We start from the raw sequence: 22,264 nt of genomic DNA on the forward strand, positions 1-22,264 counted from the left end.
CTTTCCTTATTAGTATTAAAACGAAATACAAATCTGAAGTAGATTAAATGTGATTTGGAATTGCTTTTAAATCTCAGTTCATTAATCATATTTCTTAAAATGTCTATTTTGTCTTATTGCTTTAGAGCGTGATGATCAGAAGATATTGGAAGTTCACATGAGTACCCCACTCTCTCATGGAGAGATCACTGGCAAAATTGTCAAAATCATCTTTAGTGCGGAGCACAACATCCAAACAGCCATGACAAAAGTGTTTCCAGATAAACTACAATCTTCCTCAGTTTCAAAGGTGTTGGCATGTACTGTTTCCCAGTTTTTAAAGAATCATGGTCATATTTAAATATCACATACATACCAGTGGCTATAAATTACATGTCCCTTTTATTACTAAGCTCTGCAATCAGGGGATTGCTTGACCAAGATCGAAGGCACGCACCTTACACTCTCTAACAGATATGTTTTGTTGAAGTTCATTTATAGTTGTTCCAGATTTATCAATATGAAATGTCTTCTTATACAGCAATCCAGCATGAACAAACATCAGTTCCACAGACTTTTACCAGGCATGTTTGCCTAACTGTGTAAAATTTCTGAGAGAGCAGCAGGCATCTTGATTTCTGCATTTCATTTGATAAAACCGATTGGTATCTGATTCTCTCATGGACATTTTATTTTTTTCTTTTGTAGTCCATCTGTTGCGGAAACTAAAGTCATCCATCAGGTAACTATAATCCAGATAGCAAATTAAAGAGGTTGTGTGGGCACCCAGTTTCACCAATTTCCAGTCATTTTTCAGCGTTCCCCTTTGAGTGGACCAAGCAGATATTCAAGATCAAAGTAAGACTATTAATTGCTGTACAAATACTCTTCTGATAGGAAAAAAAAAAAAGTGGTTTTATGCTTCTTTCTTTGGTGAGTTAAGAGTCAAAGGAACCCCAGGCCAAGACATCTTTCAATTTAAGGATCATTCAGATTCGGAGGTATGCTTTGTGTGTCTGTCTGTTTGTCCGTCTGTGTGTGTGTGTGTGTGTGTGTGTGTGTGTGTGTGTTCTTGGCATTCCCTACATTATGGGGATCAAATGTCCCAACAAAAATAGTAATTTTTATTTATTTTACCTTAATTGGGACATTTGTTTTGGTATACATGGAAAAACAAGTTCATAAATCTTACAAAATTATCTTTTTTTTAATATAAAAATACAGAACGTTTTTTTGTGTGAGTGCTAGCGTTAGGCTATGGAATCCGTGTATTGGTCCGTGTAACGGTTTGCAGTTCTTTGTTCAATTTGCAGCATCAAAATTAACCAGATAAAATGTGGCTTCAAATGTTCATTTTTCGTTTTTTTCAAATACCTCACAAACGAATAATTGTCTCTCTGTTTGATTTTCCAGTCTACAAGTTTAGGTTGTGGCATCCGAATAAGATTTTTGAACAAACATAAAACATGATCGTTATTCTGATTTTCCATTTGTTTGTGTTTTGCGCTCGCGGTTGGTCCGTACCATTACTGCCGGGGGACGGAATGGGGGATTACTTTAAGCCTGCAGCGGACCCAGAGCGCTGCCGCTTTATGTATAGGCAGGGTGCGATTTGCCGGGGGGGGGGACCTTTAATGCTTTAATGTCCCGTTTAAATCAAATGATTCAGGATACGTGCTTTAATGTCCCGTTTAAATCAAATGATTCGACCTGCTTTAATGTCCCGTTTTGAATCAAATAATTCGCAATACCGGCTTTAAAGTCCCGTTTAAACAACTGATTCGCGATCTGATTGAAGCGCTTCGAAACAGTGGTCTGATTCGGAGTTTCAAAAAGCTCCCTTGATAGGCTACTTTGTTGTTTGCTCGCTTTATCAATTTATTCGTTGTTTGAAATAATCATTACAATTAATAGGCCTAACTTACAATATTTTTATTAAATTGTGATCACGTTAGACAGTTTCAGTCGTTTTAAAAACATTTCATGACGTGACACTCATTACCTGGTATACTTGCCTAAAAAGACTGGTATCTAATGTGCGTTGTTAAACGATTACACTAACAGTTTGGTCAACCTCCGCCTATATGGAAAGAGAATATATAGGCTATATTTTGTGTGTGTGTGTTCGGGTTTTTCTATCCCGATGGGGACTGCAACTTGAATGAGCACTGACTCATGGGTCTCCGTAGGAACCTAAATTAGGTCCCCATGGGGAAACAAGTTTATACAGAATGATGTTTTATTTATTTTATTCATATTTTTGTTAAACCAAAAAAAATGCATAAAGTTGTTTGTTTATAGGGGAATGTTTAAGGTAAGGGGACATAATATACAGCCATGAAGAACAACAGGAATATTTAAGAAATTTAAGAAATGCTGTCTAATCCAGGCCACAGACGTTCAGAGATTAGTTACATTCCTGCTCCAACACACTGTAGTTTTCAAATAATATTCTGATTCCTAGCTAAATCAGGTGATATTTAAAAGTGTTCTTTGTTTCTGTGCTGCATCTTTAGAGCAAGTGCTAAGCCCTTTTAGTCCATCCATCCACCAAATCTCATGCCTTCACATGCCTTATAAATGACAGCTGTGCTCACATTTGTTCCCCTTTTATTTGTTAAACCATTAGAGGACTGTGATCTCTACTTCTTATCCAATATTTTGTGTGTGTAATTACCAATGCAAGTGCCTCATGTTCTATAAATGCACTTCTCATTTTTATGTATGCTCATGTTATACATTTTAATTTATATTTGAAGATCTAGCTGAGCACTGTCTCTGTTCTTTTCAGGTGTGTTTAACTAGGGTTTAAGATAAACACTGTGACCAAGAATAAACATAGATTAACATACCGGTAGATTAAACAAAGCATGACATAGTAGTGATATGTTCTGCTTCAGCATCATAATTAACAACAATCCTTGGAAATCACTCAGAAAAGATCTGATTAAAGAAATAGGTATGCCTTTAAAGGACAGCCAGATTCTACTGGGTACCAGCACATGAAGGGATTTCTAGAAAAGAAGCTGCAGATGAGTTAGCAAAAGATTTAAAACAGAGGTGCTCTAGCTCCAACCAGCACCAATATAGTTTCTAGTAATCCCACCTGCTTATCTGGTGTGTTTAATACCAGAACGATATATGAAAGAAAAGGGTTAATGAGAAAGAAAAAAAAGTTAATATTGCACAAGCAGTCCAGTAGATCAGAAAAAAGATCTGAAGAAATGTCAGGAGAGGCATTTGCACTTGGAACAGTAGGTGGCGGTGCGCGCTCTTGACAGAAGAAGCTACGGAATCTGCGTCATTGTCAACGACTGGGCGTGGACACACATCATACAAGAAGGCCAAAAGATGAATGAGTTGTAACAGCTGCAGTTCCTCTACTAACCTGCGGATTATACTTTCGTAATCATCAAGCGCACTCCACTCACACATCGTACAGAAAATCTGTAAAGTCACAGTTAACAGTCACAGTAGCCAATAACTTATTGCAACTTATTAAAGTGGCAGCGCTCTGGGTCGGCAGCGGTGCCGCTTTAATAAGAGGCAGTGATATTTAAAAGTGTTATTTGTTTCTGTGCTGCATCTTTAGAGCAAATAAATTCTGAGAGAGCATTCACTCTCCCCACCTACAATCCCTGCTGGCCCGAGACTCGAACCCACAACCTTTGGATTACGAGTCCGAATCTCTAACCATTAGGCTACGACTTCCACGATTTATAGAACATAAGGCACTTGCATTGGTAATTACACACACAAAATATTGGATAAGAAGTAGAGATCACAGTCCTCTAATGGTTTAACAAATAAAAGGGGAACAAATGTGAGCACAGCTGTCATTTATAAGGCATGTGAAGGCATGAGATTTGGTGGATGGATGGACTAAAAGGGCTTAGCACTTGCTCTAAAGATGCAGCACAGAAACAAATAACACTTTTAAATATCACCTGATTTAGAATCAGAATATTATTTGAAAACTACAGTGTGTTGGAGCAGGAATGTAACTAAACTCTGAACGTCTGTGGCCTGGATTAGACGGCATTTCTTAAATTTGGAATATACGCATATTCCTGTTGTTCTTCATGGCTGTATGTTATGTCCCCTTACCTTAAACATACCCCTATAAACATAAAACAACTTTGTGCATTTTTTTTGGTTTAACAAAAATATGAATTAAATAAATAAAACATCATTCTGTATAAACTTGTTTCCCCATGGGGACCTAATTTAGGTTCCTATGGAGACCCATGAGTCAGTGCTCATTAAAGTTGCAGTCCCCATCGGGATAGAAAAACCCGAACACACACACACAAAATATAGCCTATATATATATATATTCTCTCTCCATATAGGCGGAGGTTGACCAAACTGTTAGTGTAATCGTTTAACAACGCACATTAGATACCAGTCTTTTTAGGCAAGTACCTATACCAGGTAATGAGTGTCACGTCATGAAATGTTTTTAAAACGACTGAAACTGTCTAACGTGATCACAATTTAATAAAAATATTGTAAGTTAGGCCTATTAATTGTAATGATTATTTCAAACAACGAATAAATTGATAAAGCGAGCAAACAGCAAAGTATCAAGGGAGCTTTTTGAAACTCCCAATCAGACCACTGTTTCGAAGCGCTTCAATCGGATCGCGAATCAGTTGTTTAAACGGGACTTTAAAGCCCGTATTGCGAATTATTTGATTCAAAACGGGACTTTAAAGTGCGTATTGCGAACAATTTGATTTAAACGGGACATTAAAGCACGTATCCTGAATCGTTTGATTCAAACGGGACATTAAAGCACGTATCCCGAATCATTTGATTTAAACGGGACATTAAAGCATTAAAGGTCCCCCCGGGCAAATCGCACCCTGCCTATACATAAAGCGGCAGCGCTCTTGGTCCGCTGCAGGCTTAAAGTAATGCGAGCGGCAGCGCTTTATAATTTATTGCTTTATAATAATTTATTATTACACGTTTTACTGGCTTCACCACTCCGAGCGGCAGCGCTCTTGGTCCGCTGCAGGCTTAAAGTAATCCCCCATTCCGTCCCCCGGCAGTAATGGTACGGACCAACCGCGAGCGCAAAACACAAAAAAATGGAAAATCAGAATAACGAGTCATGTTTTATGTTTGTTCAAAAATCTTACTCGGATGCCACAACCTAAAATTGTAGACTGGAAAATCAAACAGAGAGACAATTATTCGTTTGTGAGGTATTTGAAAAAAACGAAAAATGAAAATTTGAAGCCAAATTTTATCTGGTTAATTTTGATGCTGCAAATTGAACAAAGAACTGCAAACCGTTACACGGACCAATGTCCCTAACTTTGTTATACTAGTAGTTTTTGCAGTGGAATTTGAATTGAGAACTGTACAATTTAACTGGCATCTAAAATTTTTGTGATAAGCTTATTAGAATACAAAGTAACATGGGTCAGAAACAATAACTCGTGTGTGTACAGGTGCATCTCAATAAATTAGAATGCCGTGGAAAAGTTCATTTATTTCAGTAATTCAACTCCAATTGTGAAACTTAAACTACTTCAGTCTGTGTGCGTTGAGTTGATTTTGTCTTTGGTTCTTTTAATTGGGTTTTTGTTAAATGTGAGCCTAAATCATCACATCGATTCACTATCTCAACAAATTAGAATACTTCATAAGACAAATAAAAAAAAATTTTAGTGAATTGTTGGCCTTCTGGAAAGTATTTTCATTTACGGTGTATGTACTCAATACTTGGTTTAATTACTGCCCTAATTACTTTTGCTTTAATTACTGCCTCAATTCAGCATGGCATGGAGTAGATCAGTTTGTGGCACTGCTGAGGTGGTATGGAAGCCCAGGTTGCTTTGATAGCGGCCTTCAGGTCATCTGCGTTGTTGGGTCTGGTGTCTGTCATCTTCCTCTTGACAATACCCCATAGATTCTCTATGGGGTTCAGGTCAGGTGAGTTTGTTGGCCAATCAAGCACAGTAACATCATGTTCACTGAACCAGCTTTTGGTACCTTTGGCAGTGTGGGCAGGTGCCAAGTCTTGCTGGAAAATGAAATCAGCATCTCCATAAAGCTTGTCAGTAGAAGGAAAGGAAAGGGAAGTGGTGTGTGGCCAAATATGGTGACCCATACTCGGAATTTGTGCTCTGCATTTAACCCATCCAAGTGTACACACAGTAGTGAACATACACCCGGAGCAGTGGGCAGCCAATGCTGCGGCGACCGGGCCGCAGTTGGGGGTTCGGTGCCTTGCTCAAGGGTCTCACCTCGGTCATGGTATTGAGGGTGGAGAGAGTGTTGGTTATTCACTCCCCCACCTACCATCCCTGCCGGACCTGAGACTGTAACACACAACCTTCAGGTTACAAGTCCAACTCTCTATCCATTAGGCCACGACTGCCATGAAGGAAGCATGAAGTGCTCTAAAATTTCCTGGTAAATGGCTGCGTTGACTGTGGACTTCAGAAAACACAGTGGACCAACACCAGCAGATGACATGGCACCCCAAATCATCACTGACTGTGGAAACCTCACACTGGACTTCAAGCAACAAGGATTGTGTGCCTCTCCACTCTTTCTCCAGACTCTGGGACCTTGATTTCCAAATGAAATGGAAAATTTACTTTCATCTGAAAAGAGGACTTTGGACCACTGAGCAACAGTCCAGTTCTTTTTCTCCATAGCCCAGGTAAGACTCTTCTGACATTGTCTCTGGTTCAGAAGTGGCTTGGTAGCCCTTTTCCTGAAGACGTCTGAGCGTGGTGACTCTTGATGGACTGACTCCAGCTTCAGTCCAATCCTTGTGAAGCTCTCACAAGTGTTTGAATCTGCTTTGCTTGACAGTATTCTCAAGCTTGCAGTCATCCCTGTTGCTTGTGCACCTTTTCCTAACCAATTTGTTCCTTCCAGTCAACTTTGCATTTTAATATGCTTTGATACAGCACTCTGTGAACAGCCACACCCGTCAGTAATGACCCTCTGTGACTTACCCTCTTAGTGGAGGGCGTCAATGTTCGTCTTCTGGATCATTGCCAAGTCAGCAGTCTTCCCCATTATTGTGGTTTCAAAGAACAAAAGATAACCGGAATTTATACTGTAGGGATGGTCATTTATTGAAACTCAAATGTAAATATTCTAATATTTTGAGATGCTGATTTTTGACTTTCAAGAGCTGTAAGCATCAAAATCATCAAAATTAAAGCAGCAAAATGTTTGAACTGTTTTCCTTGCAAGTTATTTCAAAAAGTGAAACTTTCATATATTTTAGATTCATTGCAAGGAAAAAACTTTCACGACATTCTAATTTGAGATGCACCTGTATGAAATGTATGTGTATATAGTTAAACTATTTTAAGATTTTAAACCATTGTTACTTGAAATATAAGTGTTAAATACAAAATTATTATTTTCAGTTTCATAAGGAAAAAACAAAACAACATTGATCTGGAAGGGGCCCAAATTTCTCAAAAAAAGCCCAAAAAACTCCCTTGCTGGTAATGTGCCAATGGACAGTCTGTTCTCTAGAATTGTACTGCTTTGTTTCATTTTAAACATGTATTTGTTAATTCAGAAGTGTTCTTTTCAAAATACCCAATTTTTATACTGTGCCAAAGCAGGTGTCACAATTTGCTGCCTTTTAATCTTTCCCTCAAGAACTAGTACTGGACACTTTAGAGCACATTTTGGATGCTAAATGACGAGGAATAATCTTAAAGGGCCACTTGTTGAACATTTATAGTTTTCTGGCATATGAGTAGGTGTGTATATTGCTGCCCCAGGTGATCCTTGAGGTGTCTTTAGGTGCGTTCGACTTCATGCAGCACTTAGCAGACCGATCGGCGGCTGACTTGAAGCAGTGCATGCCGGTTAGAAATTTAGTCCGACTTGAACCGGCGCCGACCACACGTCACTGTCACGTGTGGCATCAAAGTACCGCGATAGCGTTTCGAGAGCAGCCGGTTGACTCAGCCGGCGCAATTTCTCCAGAGCGACTGCGGGAGCGCTGATGACGACACAGCTGTTTCACAATTGGCCAAATTCACCACATGACAACAACGACGTGTATTTCCGGTTTATTCTGACAACTTCAGTCCCACTAATGCTCATATACGGACTTAATTAAATTAACTTTTCATGTCATCTTCATCTCGTAAGTCATGTTTATTAAAAGATTACAATTATTTTTACTGCAATCACTTTTGTTAATTCGTATAGCATAGGTTTATTTTGGACCTTTTTCATACAGACCCTTTACAGTATTAAGCTGCATAACCTATTTAGATAATTTTGTTATGGAATAAATCAAATGTCAATCTTACAGACTTTTAATATAATGTGGTCATCATGGATTCTGATTGATACTAATTGGCTAGTTGCTGGGTTCATCCATCTTCACTTGCATGTGATTACTGCCAACAACTCTGGCTGGATGTCAACTTAATACAACATTCAGATCACTTTCATAAGCTGGTATAAATCATAATAGAAAGGCAAATAAATTGGGCTTATCCGTAGGCCTGTTCATGGTGTTCACGTATGAATGTCTTACTAAAATGTGCTTACCTAACTGGAGAAATAGTAAAATAAGTAAACAAATATGTAACATCCTAATTCTTTTATCTGTAATGAAAACCACATTTAGTACATACAATTATTATCTTCATAGATTGTTTTTATTAAGTTGCAGTAGCAAAAACACACGTAATGAATCATACTGCACAAGTCAAATTTTCAATATGTTCTGTTTATTTACTTAAAACTTGTTTCTATCACGTGACCCTTCGACGGCGATGCAGGCTTGAATCTTTCGCTCTGCTCACTTTGCCATAATTTGTATAATCCTGTCAGTAAAATTTGAACCACTCTGCATTGGACCTGTCATGAGTGCTAAGGCAGACAAAGGGGATCGGAAAAGAGAGATTGAGCAATCTCCAATGAAGAAAAAATTCAGAGATTCTGCCATCTCCAGAGAAGACCTCGACGAGGCTATTGCTAGCCGCATCGAACTAGCATTTAAAAAGCAACAAAACACGTTGAATTCGGTTGTGAATTTGGCAGTAAGAGAGGCGATGGACTCTGTGCTGATTCCAGCATTACGCGAACTGCGTGAAGACATACAAGCGACCAACAAGTCTGTTAAAGAGCTAAGAGAGGAGTTTGAGACCATAACTACCACGGCGAAGCAGACACGTGACCGCGTAGATTCTGTTCAAGCAGCTGCACGTGAGGATAGGAGGACAGTCACGGGCTTAAGAAATCAGCTGGAGCGACTCACCGAGAAGATGACGGATATGGAGGACAGGTGCAGGAGGAACAACGTACGACTGGTGGGGCTGCCAGAGGGGGCTGAGGGATCCGACGCGGCTGGTTTCCTCAGAGATAATATTTCTAAGTGGATTCCTTCCTTGAAGGGCCGTGACATTGAGATCGACCGGGCACATCGCGTATATGACGGAGGGAGGGGCTCCGACCGGCCGCGCACTCTCATCTTCCGTGTACTGAGATGGCATGACAGATCAGATATCCTGAAGGGTGCTCGAAAGGCTTATCCGGTGAAATGCGCACAAAACAATGTCACACTGCTATTTTTTCCCGACTTTAGTCCAGCTACAGTGATCAGGAGAAAGGCATTTGGTCCGGTTTTGAAGAAGATGACGGCGCATGGTCTCCAGCCCTTCCTCATCTATCCGGCCGTAATCAAACTACGGCACAAGGGGGAACAGAAAAGCTTCGATTCCCCTCAGGAAGCGGAGGATTTTATTAGCTCCCTGTCCCAGCAGAAGACGTATGCCGCGGCTCTGCGCGGGGGAACGGCGGCCGCTGTTTCTCCAGCCCGGCGGGAGGAGCTTGATGGTCGGGATGAACATGGTCCCAGCGGCTCAGGAGCGGATGATGGCAGAACGGACATGGACGCTGACTAAACTTGGTTTTTTGCTTTTTTCTTCTCTCCACTCTACTACTGAGATATTGTTTCCTATATATCCGGTACAACGATCTCATTGCTGGCAAGACTGACACCCCTTTTTTCTTTTTGGAGGGGACTAATGGAGAGTTGGTTTAATTTAAAATATTTTTTTTCTGGCAGTACGAGCTTTTTGGGAGACATGTCCTGCGTTGGAGTGGATCGGTCACGAACCATCACTATTTTTTGTTGCTCAGTCAGACCTATGTTCTCGGTAATGTGCGGTCTGAGTTGTTCCTTGTTTAAGGTTGTCGGTTGTTCATGTTTTTATGTGGTTTTTACTTTTTACAACAGACATTTATACTTTAATTTATTTTACCTTATTGCTAAAGGGATTTTTCATCTAGGAGGTTTGGTATCAAAAATACACGTCAACGTTTACACGCTATATATTCAATGCATACTCTAAATATTTTATCACTAAATGTGAATGGGTTAAATTCTGCTGTTAAACGAACTCGTGTGTTAGAATATTTACATCGTAAATCTATTTCCTGTGCCCTAATTCAAGAGACACATTTAAAGCAATCCGACGTGGCACGTTTCCAGAATAAGTATTACAAATTAGCAGCTTTTTCCTGCGCTCAAAATAAAACTAAGGGGGTGCTTATTCTTGTTAACCGGAAGTTAAATTTAACAATTGAACACCTTGGTAGTGATGAGAAGGGTAGATTTGTTTTTATCCGATGCAAAATATATAATAATAGGTTAGCCTTGGTCTCTATTTATGGTCCGAATGAGACAGACAGTACATTCCTTTCACAGATCTCCAAAACTCTGCTTGAGCAGATTGATTGCCCTCTAGTGGTGGGTGGGGATTTTAATGCTGTCATAAATCCTGCTTTAGATAAATCTCAATCTGATACAACAGCCAATCCATCCTCTAAATTACTGAATAAATTTATCACTGAGCTTAACGTAATCGATCTTTGGAGAATTCAGAATACTAAATCTAAGGACTTCACTTTTTTCTCTAATAGACACAAGACTTTCTCTAGGATAGACTACATATTTCTCAGCCCATCTTTAATTTCGTCTGATTCCTCCATCTCTATATTACCAATTTTATTATCTGATCATTCTGCTGTGCAGTGTTCCTCTTTCCGATGTTAAAGCCAAGTCCCCTAGATGGCGCTTTAACGTATCATTATTAAGTAATCAGACTTTCATTACTTCTTTAAAAGAATATATTAAGAATTTATTGAAATTAATATGCCCTCTGGTGTGGATCCTCAAAAACTGTGGGAGACGACTAAGTGCGCTATACGAGGTTTCTGTATATCTTTCTCTTCTACTCTTGCCAAAGCGAAAACCCGCCAGTTTACACAATTAGAAAATAAAATCCAATCATTACAAAACCTACAAAAACAACATTTTACTGAGCAACAGGCTACACAGCTGTCCTCTTTAAAAGAAGAATATGATTTGCTTTCACAATCAAAGGCGGAATTTATTTTACATAGGACTAGGCAAAAATATTATTTTGAATCGGAGAGACCTAGTCATTTATTGGCTCTTAGGTTGAGAGAATGCGAGTCTAAGGCATATATTAGCGCAATAAAATCATCGGAGGATCAGGTCACCACAAACCCTGTGGCAATTAATGAAATATTTAAAGGTTTCTACACAAATCTATATAAAGCCGAAACAGATTTTGATGAATCCATCTGTAAGCAGTATTTAGATAAATTGGAACTGCCTCGGATCTCACAGATGGATAAAGAATCTTTGGAGGCCCCATTAAGTTTGGAGGAACTCCATGTCTCTTTAAAAAGCCTTCAGAAGGGCAAATCGCCGGGCCTAGATGGTCTCCCCCCGGAATTATATTTAGAAATTTGGGATTTGGTAGGGACACTTATGCTTAATTCATTTAATTTTGCAATTGAACATGGGGTATTTCATAGAGATCAAAAAACATCACTGATTTCATTACTTCTTAAAAAAGGGAAAGATCCATTAGATTGTTCCAACTACAGACCAATTTCGCTTATCTCATGTGATCTAAAAATTTATGCTAAAGTTTTTGCTTCTCGTATGGAGAAGGTAATTCATAGTCTGATCAAGGAGGACCAAACTGGTTTCATCAAGGGGCGTAATGCATCTGATAATATGCGTCGACTCCTTCATATTCTTGACTTTGCAGACTCCCACCCAACCCCTTGTGCAGTCTTTTCACTTGATGCAGAAAAAGCCTTTGACAGGCTAGAGTGGAATTATATGTGGGCAGTTTTGCAATGTTTCGGCTTCGGTGAACACTTTATTTCTATGATTAAGACATTATACCACTCACCTGCAGCATCAGTCATAACTGGTAATGTTATTTCCCCCCCATTCCCTTTACAGCGGGGAACGAGGCAGGGCTGTCCACTTTCCCCCTTATTGTTTTGTCTATCTCTTGAACCCTTAGCACAAGCCATCAGGAAGTCGGAAGTATCGATTAAGATTCATGATCATAATCATAGCATTTCGTTATACGCTGATGATATTATTCTATATTTAGACCACTTTGATGTTTCAGTCCCTAATATAATTAAGGAATTTGATCATTTTAGTAGCTTATCAGGATATAAAATAAATTGGAGCAAATCTGCTTTAATGCCAATTAACAATATTAAAGTTAATTCTTCTATTCCCTCATTCATCCCTATTAAGGACTCTTTCACCTATCTGGGCGTTACCATATATAAAAACATTCATAAGATTGCCAGGGACAATTTTAATAATATTTTAGTTAAGGTCAAGAATGACATTCAAAGATGGAAGAATCTTAACGTTTCCCTCCAAGGAAGAATCTCCACTGTTAAGATGAATTTGCTACCTCGATTTAATTTTTTTTTCTCTATGCTACCGCTTTCTCCCCCTCCAGGTTACTTTAAGGAGATTAACTCCATAATTACGAAATTTATCTGGAATGATAAATGCCCCAGAATTAAACTTACCACATTACAGCATCCTAATAGCGCAGGAGGACTGGCTGTACCAAATTTTGAACTGTATTATTGGTCGTTCCAGCTTAAGGCTCTTCATACTTGGGTTGATCCTCAGTCTACAGTTTCTTGGAGAGTGATTGAAGCTGACAAGGTTAAACCAAATAGACTCCAAGATATTTTATTTACTGGCACAGGGAAAAAAGGGGATAATTATAAATTTGGTCCGGTTGTGGCCAATTCTATTAAAATCTGGAAAACGGTTGAACGTCGGATTGGAGGACCCTTCAAATTTTGTAATAGTACACCTTTATGGCACAATTTTAATTTTGTATGCGGAAATCGTCCATTTGTCCAACCCTCTTGGTCTTCTTCAGGTGTAAACACGTGCGGTGATATATATGATAACCAGGGCCTATGTTCATTTCAGACCTTAAGAACCAAATTTTGTCTTCCAGCATCTGCATATTTTGTCTTTCTTCAATTACGTTCCGCTCTCAAAGCGTATGGCGTTCCTGTCACGGAACTGAGGCGGAAGCAAAGATGCAGGTGAAGTTATATTTAATAGTCAGATTACACAGCACAATACAGACAACAGTCTCTCGGATGATGTCATGGCGCAGGGACCAGATGAACAGCGTGCAGGTGGAGAGTGTCGGTGATGAATCCAGTGCAGGTGAAGAGTGTCGGGGATGAATCCAGTGCAGGTGATGATCCGGGTGGGACGAAGACTTCTGACACACTTGAACACGAACAGGAAGACAAAGGTACACGAAGAAACACTGACTGGGGCACATCCAACACATCCAGGAACATTCAACGATCTGACAAGGAAGAGAAGATTTAGTGAGGCTTTATAGCTGAGTGAATTGGCAGCAGCTGGTGTGGGAATTGAGATCAGCTGGCGCGCTGATCACGGAGCGAGGGACACGCCCACTCGCACACAATACACAGACACAGACAATGATACACAAGACATGAAGGAGGCAGTAGATTAATATACCGTGACAGTACCCTCCCTCCTAGGAACGCCTCCTGGCGTCCCCAGACTCCCTTACCTGTCGATTGTAATCATCGATAAGGGAGTGATCCAGAATGTCTCTAGCAGGCACCCAACTTCTCTCCTCCGGACCGTAACCTTCCCAGTCCACCAAGTACTGGAATCCGCGTCCCCTCCGCCTAGAGTCCAGAATACGATCGACCGAATAAGCAGGTTCCCCTTCTACGAGTCGCGGCGGTGGGGGAACCGGGGCTGGCGGATTAATGCGAGAATAAAAAACGGGTTTAATTTTGGACACATGGAAGACGGGATGAATTCTCCTGTACACTGGAGGAAGATTGAGGCGAACTGCCACCGGACTAATGATTTTAGTGACAGCAAACGGGCCAATGAATTTGGGAGCAAGTTTATTAGAAACGGAGCGGAGAGGAATGTTCTTGGTAGAAAGCCACACTTTGGAACCGACGACATATACGGGAGGTCTAGACCGGTGGCGATCGGCCTTGGCCTTGGTGCGCGCTCCCACTTGGAGTAGAGTCTCGCGGGCTCTAGTCCAAGTGCGATGACACCTCTGGACAAAGGCGTGAGCGGAGGGGACCGCGACCTCGGATTCCAGACTAGGAAAAATTGGTGGCTGGTAACCTATACTACCTTCAAACGGAGATAGGCCCGTAGATGACACTGGCAACGAATTGTGGGCGTACTCCACCATTGACAGTTGTTGGCTCCATGAGGAAGGATTCTTGGAGACCAGACATCGCAACGTTCTCTCCAAATCCTGGTTGGCTCTCTCGGTTTGACCATTGCTCTGGGGATGAAACCCTGAGGACAGACTAACAGTAGCACCCAGCAATTTACAAAACTCTCGCCAAAATTTGGACACAAATTGGGGACCTCTGTCGGAAACCACGTCCGTCAGGAGGCCATGTAACCGAAAGACGTGGTCAACGACTGTTACCGCTGTCTCCTTGGCTGAGGGTAATTTGGGCAAGGGAATAAAGTGGGCCGCCTTCGAGAATCGGTCCACCACGGTCAAAACTACCGTGTTACCCTGAGAGGGTGGGAGGGCGGTGACAAAATCTAGAGCGATATGGGACCAGGGTCTCGAAGGGACCGGCAGCGGTTGAAGGAGCCCATCTGGGGGTCTATTGGAAGTTTTACCAGTGGCACAAACTGAGCAAGCCAAAACAAAACTGTGAACATCGCGAGCCATAAGTGGCCACCAAAATCGTTGCTTGACTAAAGATGTAGTGCGACTGACTCCTGGATGACAAGCCACACTGGAACAATGACCCCACTGAATAACGTCGGACCGTAATCCCTCTGGCACAAATAACCGGTTAGGTGGGCAACCGACCGGAGGCGTTACCCCTTGCAAGGCCGTCTTGACCTTCGATTCGACCTCCCATGTGAGTGCGGAGATGATAAGGGTCTCCGGAAAAATACACTCGGGAGTAGACGGGCGATCGGAACGGTCAAAAATGCGTGATAAAGAATCGGGCTTGATGTTCTTGGAGCCCGGGCGGTACGAGAGAGTGAAGTCAAAACGTCCGAAAAAAAGTGCCCACCGAGCCTGCCTAGAGTTCAATCTTTTGGCAGTTTTAATGTATTCTAAATTCTTGTGATCGGTCCATACGATGAAAGGTACCCCCGACCCTTCCAACCAGTGGCGCCATTCTTCCAATGCTAGCTTGACTGCCAACAACTCTCTGTTACCAATGTCATAATTACTCTCGGCAGGGGACAAACGGTGGGACAAAAACGCGCATGGATGCATTCTGTCGTCTGCCGGAGAGCGCTGGGATAGCACTGCACCTACCCCCACCTCTGACGCATCGACCTCCACCACGAACTGATGTGATGGATCAGGGGTAATTAAGATGGGGGCTGAAACAAAGCGGTCCTTCAGTTTGGCAAACGCAGCCTCAGCTGCGTTTGACCACCTGAACGTAGTTCTGGGGGAGGTCAAGGCGGTCAGAGGAGAGGCTAGTTGGCTGAAATTGCGAATAAACCGCCGGTAAAAATTGGCGAACCCCAGAAACCTCTGCAGGGCCTTGCGGGAGTCTGGGCTTGGCCAATCCACCACAGCCTTAACCTTGTCAGGGTCCATGCGCACTCCCTCAGACGACACAATGTACCCTAGGAAAGGAACCGACTGTGCATGAAAAGCGCATTTCTCCGCCTTGACAAAAAGCCCATTCTCTAACAGCCTCTGAAGCACTCGTCGAACGTGCTGCACGTGCTCCTGGAGAGAAGAAGAAAAAATCAATATGTCATCCAGGTAAACATATATGAATTGATCGACCATATCTCGCAGCACGTCGTTGACGAGTGCCTGGAAGACTGCCGGGGAGTTGGACAGCCCGAAGGGCATGACCAAGTATTCAAAGTGCCCCCTGGGGGTGTTAAAAGCAGTCTTCCATTCGTCCCCCCTCCTGATGCGGACCAAATGATAAGCGTTACGTAAGTCCAATTTAGTGAAGATCGACGCTCCCTGCAACCTCTCGAAAGCTGAAGACATCAGCGGCAAAGGATAGGTATTCTTTACCGTGATGCTGTTCAACCCTCGGTAGTCAATGCAAGGTCGCAGTGATCCGTCCTTCTTCCCCACAAAAAAGAACCCCGCCCCCGCGGGAGAAGAGGAGGGCCGGATGAACCCCGCTGCTAGAGAATCAGAAATATATTTCTCCATAACCTCTCTCTCTGGAACAGAAAGTGAATATAATTTGCCCTTAGGCGGAGACGTACCTGGCAATAACTCTATGGCACAGTCATAGGGACGATGTGGAGGGAGAGAAGCAGCACGAGACTTACTGAACACCTCCTTCAGGTCTAGATACTCCGTGGGCACGTTAGACAAATCCCCTGCCTCCTCCTGCAAAGTGGAAACAGAAACAGACGGACAAGCAGACACAAGACAAGACTCATGACATTTAGTGCTCCATTCCGATACAGATTTCTGCTACCAATCTATCCTGGGGTTGTGCTTGGTAAGCCAGGGGTGTCCTAAAACAATGGGTGCCAGGGGGGAGTCCAGAATGTAGAATGAGATGATTTCAGTGTGATTGCCAGATACAATGAGTGTGATGGGTCCAGTGGTGAAGGAAATGGTAGGCAAGGTTTGGCCATTGAGGGCGTGGACTGAGATGGTATGAGTGAGGGGTAGGAGGGGAACCTGAATCCGGAGAGCAAACTTGTGGTCCATAAAATTACCTTCTGCCCCAGAGTCCAATAGTGCTTGACCGTCGTGAGTGTGTGCTGTCCACCTTAGTCTTACCGGGAGGAGTGTAGATGTAAATGAGGTCTTTTCAGCGGAAATCCCACCCGACAGTAGCCTCAGATTCACTGCCGGGCTTGGCCTTTTACTGGGCAGTTGTATGCGAAATGTCCCGCCGTACCACAGTAAAGGCAAAGGCCCTGGGACCTCCGCCTCTCCTTCTCCTCCCGAGACAGCCGAGCTCGCCCGACCTGCATGGGCTCGGGATCGTAGACGGGGCTGACCACGTCCCTGTCACTGGCTCTGAGTGTCGGCGTCTCCTCCGGAAATCGAGTAGGAACCCTCCGCCGTTCAACTCGCGAGAGTCGGGAGTCCACCCGAAGAGCCAGTTCGATCAGCCCATTCAGGGTGGTGGGTAAATCCAGCATATAGATCTCCCTCTGGACACGGTCAGCCAGCCCATGCAGGAACATATCCCACTGCGCCTCCTCGTTCCACTGACACTCTGCCGCCAAGGTCCGGAACTCGATGGAGTAATCCGCTACCGATCTCTCCCCTTGTCTCAGATCCGCGAGGATCCGGGCCGCCTCCTTTCCCGCGGCCGCGCGGTCAAAGACTCCTTTCATCTCGGCGGAGAGTGTCTGAAACGAGGTACAGCATGGATCCTGGTTCTCCCACACCGCCGTTCCCCATAGTGCTGCTCTCCCAGTCAGAAGGGTGAGCACGAACGCCACCCTGCTCTGTTCGTTGGCGTAGGTCCTAGGCTGCAGAGCAAAATGCATAGAACAATGCGTAAGAAATGCTCTGCAATAGTTCGGCTCACCACTATACCTTTCCGGAGCTGGTAGGCGGGGCTCTGGCTGGGAGACGCTCTCTGGTGGTATGAGGGGAGCTGGCGGTGTGGGTGGCGCAGCAGAGATTTGCAGATGTTCCATTTTCTGGGTGAGCTCGGACACCTGCGCCATAAGAGCATGAATCGCCAGCCCGGACTCCTTCATGCTCTTCTCCTGGGCATCCATCCGAGAGACGCTGGCTCTGAGGAAGTCCTCCAGAGGCGAGGATGATCCGCCTGCTGCTTCCATTCTCTGGTCAGATCGTTCTGTCACGGAACTGAGGCGGAAGCAAAGATGCAGGTGAAGTTATATTTAATAGTCAGATTACACAGCACAATACAGACAACAGTCTCTCGGATGATGTCATGGCGCAGGGACCAGATGAACAGCGTGCAGGTGGAGAGTGTCGGTGATGAATCCAGTGCAGGTGAAGAGTGTCGGGGATGAATCCAGTGCAGGTGATGATCCGGGTGGGACGAAGACTTCTGACACACTTGAACACGAACAGGAAGACAAAGGTACACGAAGAAACACTGACTGGGGCACATCCAACACATCCAGGAACATTCAACGATCTGACAAGGGAGAGAAGATTTAGTGAGGCTTTATAGCTGAGTGAATTGGCAGCAGCTGGTGTGGGAATTGAGATCAGCTGGCGCGCTGATCACGGAGCGAGGGACACGCCCACTCGCACACAATACACAGACACAGACAATGATACACAAGACATGAAGGAGGCAGTAGATTAATATACCGTGACAGTTCCTTGGTCTTCTCCCGTTTCCTCTCATCCTATGCGGGACTGGATTGCACCATCTGCTGGTCGGCCATCTGCTTCCTTAATATATAATAAGATTCTTGATTGCATTATAAAACCTCTTTCTATTAAAACTATTTGGAATAGGGAATTATCTGACCTTAATTTATCTGTCGACTGGGAGAGGGTGTGGTCTAATCTCAGTTTAACATCTAAAAATCTGGCGCATCGTCTTATTCACTTCAAAGTCATTCATAGAGCATACATAACTCCTTACAAAAGATTCAAAATGAAACTACAATCAAATTTCAACTGCCATATATGTAATACTACATCATCAGGTACTTTTCTGCATATGTTTTGGGAATGTCCTATCACTAGCAGTCTATGGACACATGTAAACCTGGTTTTATCATCCTTACTGAAAATTGATTGGTCCGTTAACCCAAGTTTGTGTCTTCTTAATGATGATTCTGGTCTCTGTATAAGTTCGATGCAAAAGAGAATGTTGTTTGCTGGTTTTACAGCTGCGAAGAAGACCATAATACAGAACTGGTTTACACCGCATATGTGTGGGAAAACATATTGGATCCATAGCCTCTTGCAAATAGTGTCTTGTGAATGTACAACAGCACGAACCAATGGAGCCAAGCCTTCTACCATTGATGCTTGGCAGTGCTTTCTCTCTGAAATACGTGACTGTATGGAGGAGTGACTTCTGTGGGATTCTTTTTTCTGTCCCTCCTTTTCTCCCTCCTTTTGACTGGACTTTGAGATGTTGAGTATGTGTCTGTTGTTTTATTTCATTATTTTCTTAATATATTGTTTTTTTTTATGTTGTGTTATGTATGAAAAATAAAAAAATGTTGATAACAAAAAAAAAAAAAAAACTTGTTTCTGTCGTGATGACACCCTTTCAAAATATTACATGCATCTTAAAGGTTTATTAAAACAATATTTATTACATTGAACCTTTACCTACTTTCGTTGCTCATTGTGCTCAATTTCATACAACAATAACGGCATTTCTATAGCTTCCAGTTAGTCTGCAATAACGCAAGCAAACGCCACGTGATCTGCCATGACTGAGGTAGATGCAGCAAACTACGAGAGCCCCGAAGTGTCCGACTTGACGACTCCGTTTTCAACTCCGCCCCTGACTGCAAGCGGCTACTCTCGTTGACCACCGTCTGTAGCCGTGCTTCAAGTCGAACGCACCTAGTGTCATGAACGCTAGTCTTTGGATTGCGGTCATGTGACTTCCCTGACCGGTCTGTCTCAAAAGCGTCACTCTGACATTGAGACACCTCAAGGATCACCTGGGGCAGCCATATACCAGGTCAGTGGTGTGCAGAGACACACATCAGGTCCACTGTCCTCTTAAACACCCTTACACTGGGCTATTTAATATGAATTTCTTTACCAATGTTTTGGGGCTCTCGATTCAGTTTAATTTTTTTGTTTAACTTAATCTTAATGTACATAGTGCCACTCAAATTACTGCTGAAAATTAGAAACTTGTAAAGTTTCAAGGCCAGTTTTCTACCCTATAATGGATTGTGCCATTAGTTAAATTCTAACCTTACTACTTTTGAAATTCTCTTAATTTTCTCAGTTTTAAAGTTTAACATTAAATTAAGATTGGCTTTTTTAATTTAGGTTGCACGTGCCAAGACTATATTGTTCTGTCAGACATCATCATCTAACGGGTAAGTGTTATTTTTGCAAGGTATCTCTGGTCTGACAGTCTCTAATTTTAAAACCAGTATGAAATGTATGTCATTTACAGTAGTTTCCCTAAAACATGCATTTTTCTTTATCAGGTCTACAAAATCCCTCCCTGACTCTCTGGGTAGAACTCCAGTTAAGGTTAGATAGAACATGTGAAGGCTCTGTTATTTGCAAAAATTGGTAATTTTATACATATTAGACAGTTGTACACTTCAAGACTGCTGTAGTTTGCCTAATCAAGCTTTCTAGTAAACCTGGCATTTAGCCCCTCTATTTTAAGTAGCTTTGGACAAAAGCATCTGCTAAATGTATAAATGTAATGATGATAAAATGTGGATGATTGCAGAAGAAAATGAAGGTGATGCATTCAGATGAATGGTGTCTCCGCAAGGACACTCCACATGCTGTCTACAGCAGGAGAAAGCCTAGAGCTAAGGGCAAACTCAGAGGCAGGCTATCAGTTCCTCATTCTGCAGGACTACATTACTTTGTAAAATCTTTCAGATATTCTGCAACCTTATGTGTTTGTATTTTATTTTGTTTTATTTTTTTTTTTTAACTCTTCCATAGTTCTTCCTCTTTCATCACCCAGCAGCAATGAGGTAACTAATTTTTGTCAGTAGATTTGCAGTGGGGAAAAAAAGTAGCTACATTTATACAGGGTATAAAAACATGGATCTTTATGAATTTTCTTCATAGCATTCAACACCCAAAGAAAGATTTCAAGAACAGGAAAGAGTGGCAAGTGAAGACTGGCAGTCTCAAGTCAAACTAAGGAGATCACTGAACATGGATTCATCCTTCAAAGAGTCCACTGCTGATTCAGGTGAGTATGATTACATAAGGCTAATCTCAGATGGTTTATACTGATTTAAAGTTCCTGACCTTGTTTTCACCCCCAAGGTTTTCAAAACAAGACTGTTTCTGAAACCAGTTTACCACTGGAGGAACTTGATAATCTTATTGAAGAGGTACAAGTTTATTTCAGTGTGCTGTGCTTATAATGCATGTTTATATTAAAAATGTATACATATTTACTTAGCAAAATTTGGATAAAGAAACATCAACTCCCCAGAAAAGTGAAGCAGATGAATTATCAGGTGAGACACCCCACCTTTTTGGCATTCAGTGTTTACATCAAAGCCCATAAAAGTATGTGGGTCTGAAAGGGGACATGAAGCTGCCCAAACACCCGACATTCCAACCCAGAAGACTTTTCATGTCTAGCCCACTAGAGGATGCTGCAGGTAAATGTGTTCAGTCTTCAACAGCTTAGAGGATGTCACATTTGTGCTGCTGAACCAATATAAGTTTGACCCTTGACCGTCACCTTTCCAATGCATATGAGAATATTGAGTATAGTCAAATTCTTAGTTATTTCTGTTTTTCTACCTTTTGAAGTTTAAATAAAACAAAAACTAGTTTGTTTTTTCCCCTGAAAAGTATGTGGAGCTGAAGAGCAGTAGCTCAGAAAGCCACACAAGATTCAAGTCCATCACACATTCACAGTTAAGCATTTGGCAGATGGTTATCCGAAGCAACTTATACACTGCATTCAGGGTATATATTTTAATTTTATACATTCAGTTCATGCATTTACTGGGTATCAAATCCATTAACTTGGCGTTGTTAGTGCATGATCTACAGTTTAAGATACAGGAATTCTACATATGATGCAGGGTTGATACTTAATAGTTTAGGATTTGCTTGAATTGGTAGTGATGCTTGGCTTGGCTCTTTTTTTTTTCTCGCTCAAGCTCCTCTTTTTCAAGTCTGCTCTATGCTTTTTCTGCTTGAGAGAAGGATAAAAAGCACCATTGTGTGCTGCTATTCACTGCCATCGAGAGTGACATGAATTCGCTCGC

The 22,264-nt window shown here is 42.2% G+C and overlaps 1 protein-coding gene across 1 annotated transcript in view; it reads left to right on the forward strand.

Annotated features, from left to right (window-relative positions):
• The first annotated feature begins 447 nt into the window (after nt 1-447).
• LOC306865083 (uncharacterized protein) overlaps nt 448-22,264 on the forward strand; it is a 36,107-nt gene continuing 14,290 nt past the window's right edge. The window contains exons 1-7 of the mRNA XM_079409450.1: nt 448-980; nt 20,328-20,377; nt 20,492-20,537; nt 20,746-20,848; nt 20,970-21,001; nt 21,099-21,225; nt 21,303-21,370. Of these exons, the coding sequence (XP_079265576.1) occupies nt 20,752-20,848; nt 20,970-21,001; nt 21,099-21,225; nt 21,303-21,370 (324 nt within the window). The 5' untranslated portion in view covers nt 448-980; nt 20,328-20,377; nt 20,492-20,537; nt 20,746-20,751. The remainder of the gene's footprint in view (nt 981-20,327; nt 20,378-20,491; nt 20,538-20,745; nt 20,849-20,969; nt 21,002-21,098; nt 21,226-21,302; nt 21,371-22,264) is intronic.

The sequence above is a fragment of the Barbus barbus genome (genome assembly GCF_936440315.1).
Source record: "Barbus barbus genome assembly, chromosome: 46".
Classification (NCBI taxonomy): domain Eukaryota; kingdom Metazoa; phylum Chordata; class Actinopteri; order Cypriniformes; family Cyprinidae; genus Barbus; species Barbus barbus.